The following is an 8,065-nucleotide window of genomic DNA, read 5'->3' as shown; positions in this document are numbered from 1 at the left end:
GGTATCAAAGCTCACTGGAATGATAATGGTCTCTATCTAAGACAACGACACTATATTATTGATCTCCCTCAATGTGCTGGCCTAGATGGGATCAAGCCTCTCTCCACTCCCATGGCAGCTTCTACTAAGCTATTGAAGCTTTATGACACACCTTTCTCCCATCCCTCTTAGTATTGGAGTATTGTTGGAGGTCTTCAATAGCTCACCATCACCCAGCCGGATATTAGTTTTGCCATCAACAAGGTCTGCCAATTTTTTACACAACCCAACTGATTAAAATTGGATGGTAGTAAAACAAATCCTACAGTATGTCAAACTTACCCTGGATCATGCCTTATTCTTCTCCTCACAGTCCACTATGGATCTCACTGCTTTCTCTGATGCAGATTGGACTAGATTCCCAAATGATAGAAGGCCTTCTAGTGGTTTCTATATCTTCCTTGGCTCTCACTTCATCAACTAGAGTGCTAAGAAGCAGCAAACCATTGCATCCTCTAGTACCAAAGCTAAGTTTTGTTCTCTCACCAACACAACCACTTAGGTACTTTGGCTACAGTCTCTCTTAACAGATCTTGGGGTTCAACCACCCACAACACTAATTATAAATTGTGATAATATGGGAGCTTCCTATCTTGCCCCTCATTCATTTTTTCACACTTGCACCTGTCATTAGGGATGGCATTTTCCCCCGTATAACCGGGGCTCTGCCCCACCCCATCCTGAATGGGGCGGAGAAGGGGAAAATATTTTTTCCCCAAACCGGGGACAGGGCGGGGACGGGTTTTGTATATAATTCCCCAAACCCGCTCCAAACCCGAAGGTAAATTAGTAAAATATCTCTAGGTTTAATATTGATATTTAAAATATCTCTAAGTTTTTCCCTAAATTCTTAAAATCCTAGGATCCCATAATTCTATTTTTGAATTATCCCTAAAATATTATAATTCAATTCCTAAATTACCCCCATAATTCTAACCTGAATCTCCTGATACTAACTCTCAACCTGACCATGATCAGCCCGTTTCTGACTTACAACCTCCTTCCCCACCACCTGCTGCTCCCTCCACCATTAACACACATCATATGACCACCAAATCCAAATTTGGTATTAACCAACCCAGTCCTAAGCTACTTGAATATGACTATTGTTAAGCCCATGCCTCCACTAAATACCCAATCCTATCCCATAGTGTTGAACCCACCACTTTCACCCAAGCCAATAAAGAACCCCATTGGTGCAGAGCAGTGGAAGATGGGTTCCTTGTCTTAATCAAGCATGGCACCTAGATCTTACGGCCCAAGAGTGAGGCTCAAAACATTTTGGGCTGTAAATGGGTTTTTCATGTGAAATGCTGCCCAGATGGCAATATTGAACGATACAAAGCCTGACTTGTTGCGAAGGGTTTTCATCAAAGAGAGGGTCTTGACTTTCAAGAGACATTCAGCCCAATCATCAAGCCCACAACTATTCGTGTTATACTCAGTCTTGCTGTCTCCACGTTGGCAGCCACTACAGCTCCTACACGGGATGATCCTTTTGCTGATGTCTCTCTCTACAGACAAATTGTTGGTGCTCTTCAATACTTGTCCTTCACTCGGCCTGACATCTCCTACTCTGTGAATCAGGTATGCCAATTCATGTACAGTCCTACAATAGGTGACTGGGTTGCAAGGCTGCCATCGTTCCCTCCACTTCTCTCTCTCTCCATGCATTCTCAGTTGCTGATTGGGCTGGCTGCAAGGCTGACTGCAACTCTCAAACTGGTTTCTGCATTTACTTGGGTGATAATATTATTTCATGGGCCTCCAAAGAGCAGAGCACTGTATCTAGGTCCAGTATGGAAGCTGAATACCGCAGTGTTGCCACAACTACCTCCGAAGTTCTATGGCTCAAGTCCCTATTCCTAGAGCTTGGTATCCCTCTCATTGTTTCTGTGCTCTGTTGTGACAATGTTGGTGCTACATACTTGGCTGCCAACCCAATATTCCATGCTAGATCGAAATATATTGAAATAGATGTTCATTTCGTGTGCCATCATGTTGCCACCAAGAACATTTCTATTTGTTACATCTCTACAAAGGACCAAGTTGCGGACATCTTCACCAAGCCTCTTGGACTATCACGCTTCAATTGGCTACGCGACAAGCTTCAAGTGGTTTCCCCAACCATATATATTGCTTATCCTTCTCTATCCTTATCATTAGTGTAACAGCACTGTGTTTATCTCTATACTCTCCCATCCCCTACGTCTCCTCTCCTGTATGTATAAATACACAAGTTGCTCAATAATCCAAGTATTGCATTCAACTCTCTCAAAACCAATGTTGTGTTTCAACTTTTACATCTTATTATCAATGTAAATATGCATTGGTCTGTCATTTGTCAAGGCATAAATGTATTGTTGCCAAATTTACACTGAACTGTGATTTACACTCTATTTGCATTGTTTCCAAATACAGCCTTAGTAAAATTTACTAGAAGGAAGATGGAAATTATATATGATACAAAACAGAAGTCAATGGCCCAGTAGATTGGTCGCTTGGCATCCCTTTATTTGAAGAGTGAATGCCAATGGTTCTATGCGTGCACCACTTCCACGATGGGAGTGCAGGAGATCCGGACTCCTTCTCGAGGCCAAAATCAACATCCCCATATAGTAAAAAAGAAATAATAGGCAGAAACACTTGTAGAACATAGACGTTTATTTTATTAAGCAAGGCAACAACACAAGCACACGAAAGTCAAATACAAGCACAAGCAACTGTAAGCCCAACAAAAGAGAGAGACAAACGAAATAGACGATGCTGCTATTTCCCAAATCCAACCAATAAGCCCAAAGCTGAAAACTTCATGGCTTCAATCAGCTATCAAACTCCTAAGGAGCTTATTATTATTAGAAAACCAAACCTGATTTGAAATTCTGAATCCAAGCAAGCCTACTAGATTGTGGATTGGCTTGATTCCTTGGCACAGCATGTGTAAAGGAAGGTCTTCTCCATGGAACGATCACATTTCAGACACTTGAGAACCATTCTTGAATAGTGGGCAGTGGTTTGAGGGACTACCAGCCGGAAACAATGCTCCTGCTGAGCTGCTTGCAACACTTTCCAGAATTTGTCCTCTGTTGGGGTTTTGGGTTTCCCACTGGAAATTTTCATATCGAGCTTCTCAGAGCATTTACTCCATTCCTCTCCATTGAATTTGAAGAACTCCTTCACCTCGGCAAACCCTTGGAAGATAATGGCCCAACGATCCGCAATTGCGTTGAAGCTTGACATGGGCATTAACTCTTTCAAGATTTCGTCCTCATGGAACGGCTTCTCACAGTTTTCCATCCTCAAGTACTGGTAGTTCTCCAGATAACGCCAGAAATCTATGATCCTCTTAGGCCAGGTGACTGATTCATTTCCTTTCTTCTCTTCCAAAGGCTGGAAGAAATGTTGTTCATTGTCCTTGGTTAGGGTGCTTAGGATACTCTGCAATTTTTGCTCATCAAGCAAATTCGACCCCATGTAGACGATTGCGATATCCATCTGGTTGAGCTTTTCTTTAATATCTCTTATTTGTATCACAAAGCTCCTTAACCACTGAACATCAGAACCTCCAAGCAAGCACAATGTCTTCCCCATCTGATTCAGTTATATAGAAGCTTCACATGAGAGAGGCAGAGAAAGATAGATAGATAGATAGATAGATAGATAGAGAGAGAGAGAGAGAGAGAGAGAGAGAGAGAGAGAGAGAGAGAGAGAGATGTACCGATAGAATTTTGGTGTCCAAGCGATTAAAGATGAGAGACCATTTCTCCTTGTTCCAACGATCTTCTTCGTTTCGCCAGAGCTCAGCTTCCTTATACTTGGAGAAAGGGTGAGCTGTAGTTCCCCAAATCTCAATCATGGGAAGTGCATTGGGGGAGATGATCTTTCCTTCTTCGTCTAAGACAACCAGTATGGGCTTCTTCTGGTAGTTCCAGCATTCCTTGATGTAACACTTGAATGGGCGTTTGATGGTTGAAGGTTTGCACCAGAACCATGGCATTTGGTTCTTATCAGCTTTTGGGTCTGGGTCTTCTTTTTGCCCTTCTTCTACTATAGGAAACCAGATGACTTCGAATAATGTCTTATTGTATTCCTTATAAACTGTTGTTAGAGCCTTGAATTTTTCTGAAATGTTCTCTTGGTAGTAGTCCAAGTCTGAGATGAATAAGCCAACTGATTTGCCCTTGAGAACTTCAAAATTCAGAACATCCTGCCAAAAGTCATGCATTAATTTAAGCACGATAGTTCTTTGCTTTGCATTGGCCTGAAATAATTAATGCTTGTCGTCTGTCAGTAGCATCCTACCTTCCCATCCCGCTTGAGTCCTGCTCCTTCAGCTGGCTTGATGAACAACTTCTTGATTAAATCAACAACATCTGTATGACTAGGTTTTACAAAGCAGTCCATTGCAAAGTTAGAACAGTCTGCAAGAAGTCCCAAACAACTTCTGTTAGATCTTAATTAATTGCGGTCTGGACTTCTCATACACTATTATCACCCACTCTCTATCCAGAATTGTGGGCAGATTGCCCCATTTATTAACCCCAAACTTTATTGTTGCTGGAGGGGAAATGAATCTATAAATGAGTTTATTAAAAAACAATTCTGGATAGAGAGAGCTATCAAACCAGCTTGTTCTTTTAAGTCATTTAAGAATTTCTCCGCATGCTTTAATTCGTCTAGTCGCTTTATCAGTTGTTTTGTCTTCAGATTCATCTCTTCTGATGAATACGTATACCTGTAACAATAAAATAATTTTGTGAATTAAATAGATAGAAACGAACACACACAGAGAGAGAGAGAGAGAGAGAGAGAGAGAGAGACATACTTCACTCTTATCAATTTCATGGTGGAAGAGAAGCAGACGACTACAGCTCGAATCATGTGGTAAGCAACGATCCTAACATACAAGCTTTGGTATTCAATGTTTGTGTAGCTGGTGAGACTGATAATTGGTTTTGTGAGATGCAGCATTTTGGTTACTAGAGAATTTAGACTCTTAAGATGCTCCTTCTCATCTTCTGAGAGCTTCCCTTTGCAGAAAATGCGCTGTTTGAGGTTGCGATAGGAGTCTACTTGGGCAGTATCGTCTTGGGTAGACCACAAGTATTCACGATAGAGCATGGCAAATGCAGCCAGCACCAGAAGCAGCTTTGCATCATACGGGTATTTCTTCACTAAACCAAACATGTATTTTATGCATTCTTTTTCATCTCCATCTACACCTAGACGCGGTTTGCCGTCACAATAACACATGCATAACATCTGCCCCATTTATAAACAATTTACTTCCACCACAATAGAGTAGATAATAAGGTACAAAATAAAACATATATATATAACCAATTAAGCTAAATTGTTGATGATCTCAGAAGTTCTATTAATTAATCAGTGCAATTACTATTTCTATTCACACAATATTTCCGACCTGCAACTTGAATCTAGTAAGAATAAAATAAAGCAAGAAAAAAATGTCATTTCAGGTATTTGCCATTTATAAGAATTTAGGAGTAGCTCCAATAAGTGATAAAATGATAGAAAATTGATTGATATATATGGTACTTTTTGTAATAAAATATTCATTAAAAATTAAAAATTAAGGGTAAAGAAAGTTGACAAAAGTGGTACAGTCATGTGCATGGAAGACCATTAACAGCACCCTTAAGAAGAAATGATCTATTGCAAGTTGAAGCAGTTAGAAGGGGTAGACATGAGCAAAAATAATGGGTGTAAGTAGTTAAAAAAATAATTTAAGTGCTAATACTTTAACAATGCATATGACATTAAATATAATTTTATGATGAAACGGGATTCATATAGCCAACTCCACGGAATTAGGGGTGGATTCGAGCGGAGACGAGCCGAATAGTACTAGGCTCGAGTCAAGAGTTCATAAGCTCGAGCTCGGCTCAACTCGGCTCATTTTATATTTTATAAAAATATTTTGTTATATATTTTATAAATATTTTATTATAAAATATTTTATAAAAATAAAAATTACATATAAATTTTTTTTATTTTATATTTAAAATTAATAATTATATATATATATATATTCGAGCCAGCTTGCGAACTTCACAAGCCGAGCTCTAATAGGCTCGAGCTTGACTCGCTTAATAATCGAGCCACTGAATTGGGATCGAGCTCGGCTGAAACTGAGCTGAACCGAGCTCGAGCAGCTCGTGATAAGCTCGGCTCGTTGCCACCCCAACACGGAATAAGGCTTGGAGATGAAGATGATGATGATAATGATGATATATCTAGCATTAATTAAACTTCTATCTTGAAATAGTTGGCTTAAACAGCAGTGCAGTAGTTCTAATTCCACTTTTACAAAATTAATCATGGTCTTATCATATATTTGGATAATGGATAATTGGATACCTTCCAATAGATCTCCTGAATTATTTGAAGAAGCTCTAGTTTCAACGGATCCTGCAGAATCGTAGTCCAAATATATCAAGCCCCATTTGATAATTATAGTGTAATGGCACATACTATGTACATGTGCAAGTAAAGGATAAAAATAGGGTTCAACTATGATACCGGAAAGATATGATATCTCGGAAAAGCTTAGGGCCATCCTCCGGGTATCACTAAAGAGGTCATGATCAATCAGGTGGTATTAATAAAAATTCATTGGGGGTGTTTTGATTGGTCAAAGCTTTTTCGATATCATATCTTTCTGGCATCATAGATTTTCCCATGAAAATACAATACAATTAACATAATATAAACAACATGTTTTAACTTTTATGACATGCACTAAAATCAAAGGAAAGTGTTCATTTTATATGAAGCCCCATTTTTGTTATTTCGTGAGGTATTATTACCTTGGAAGACTCAGGTACTTCATTCTCTGGACCTTTCTCTTCAACAACCTGCATTATAGTTAAGCCCAGTTATACATTCTTATAAAATCTATCTATCTATCTATCTATCTATCTATCAATCTATAAAGAATGAAAAAAACAATAAAGAGAAAGAGAACCCACCTTGCGATAAACAACGAAGGCCGGTTTGAGGATGTCAGTGATTATGCGAACAACTTCTTCATAATCACTGAAGGCATTGCCTGATTCATGCGTCTTGTGGACCTCTTCAATGTCTATGTCATCACCAAAGAGGTAAATGAAACTCGAATTAGCACATGGGCAGATTTGGGCCATCCTGGTTAAATTACTCGAATTACAGACCTCTGATCAGCTACTCCCTTGGGCCTAGGAGGGGGAAGATTGGGCTTATATAGGAATCCCAACAAAGGCCCACGATTCCCTCTCTTCGCCCAAAATATGCCAGTCTTCCAAATATCACTTTCTCTTCTTTTTAGGACCGACGAAGGCATTGCTACGTTTTACTGCATGGTATTGGCATGACCTGATGCATACCCCCACCTTCTTTACCCTTGAGAAAATCTCACCATTAATCAGAAAAGGTGAAAGATATATACCTTGCTTTTTTAATCAGTCCTTGGAAAAGGAAGAGATGCCAAGAATAAGCCACACTTCATAAGATTTTGGTCATATTATGTGTTGCACGATTTCAAAAAACTACCCGAAAATAAAATCATTCTGACCACTGGTTTTTCGGTCGACAGTTCAACCATGGTGTCATGTGTTGCACGTTGGCATATCTGAAGGAGATTGAGGTATCATCATATATTATCCAAAAAATAATGTGATAAAAGGAGGGGAGAGAATAGATAAGCTTTCCGGTGAGTGACTGACGTGGTTGGTTATGGTAATAGAAGTTGAATGATGTTAATACTATCGCTTAACTTGAATGGTAATAGATAAGCTTTCCATTGAGCGTCTTCTAGGGCCTAGCAGTATATGTTTTATCTTTTCATGCACAAAGTGACCATCTAAAGTCTTTTTCTTTTTCTTTTTTTCTTAAAATATCGGATTGAACTAGGTATGTTGCACGTTGGCATATTTGATGATTATTAGGTCGAGTTTATTTTTCTTTTTTAGATTATAAACAACCTTCGAAAAAAAAATAATAAGGTGCAATCAGTGTAAGAAATCAA

General features: G+C 39.1%; 1 protein-coding gene across 1 annotated transcript; it reads right to left on the bottom strand.

The window, feature by feature from the left end:
- Positions 1-2,685: 2,685 nt before the first annotated feature.
- On the bottom strand, positions 2,686-7,262 carry LOC148843670 (protein SIEVE ELEMENT OCCLUSION A-like). The gene is made up of 8 exons (XM_088957131.1): positions 7,032-7,262; positions 6,870-6,917; positions 6,421-6,471; positions 4,865-5,301; positions 4,665-4,774; positions 4,342-4,460; positions 3,758-4,246; positions 2,686-3,630 (listed from the first exon to the last, which is right to left on the bottom strand). The coding sequence occupies exons 1-8, from the start codon at positions 7,203-7,205 to the stop codon at positions 2,941-2,943; spliced, it is 2,118 nt and encodes a 705-aa protein (XP_088813257.1). The 5' UTR covers positions 7,206-7,262; the 3' UTR covers positions 2,686-2,940.
- Between the last annotated feature and the right edge of the window lie 803 nt (positions 7,263-8,065).

The sequence above is a fragment of the Nelumbo lutea genome, chromosome 8 (assembly GCF_056320005.1).
Source record: "Nelumbo lutea isolate HS-2025 chromosome 8, American lotus-T2T, whole genome shotgun sequence".
NCBI classification, from domain to species: domain Eukaryota; kingdom Viridiplantae; phylum Streptophyta; class Magnoliopsida; order Proteales; family Nelumbonaceae; genus Nelumbo; species Nelumbo lutea.
This window is presented reverse-complemented; position numbering and strand designations above follow the sequence as displayed.

Coding starts and splice junctions, on each gene's coding strand:
- LOC148843670 (XM_088957131.1), bottom strand. CDS start 7,205: ATGGCCCAAATCTGCCCATGTGCTAATTCGAGTTTCATTTACCTCTTT. Junction 6,472..6,869: donor AAGTACCTGAGTCTTCCAAG/GTAATAATACCT, acceptor ACGATTCTGCAG/GATCCGTTGAAACTAGAGCT. Junction 4,247..4,341: donor GACTCAAGCGGGATGGGAAG/GTAGGATGCTAC, acceptor GACTTTTGGCAG/GATGTTCTGAATTTTGAAGT.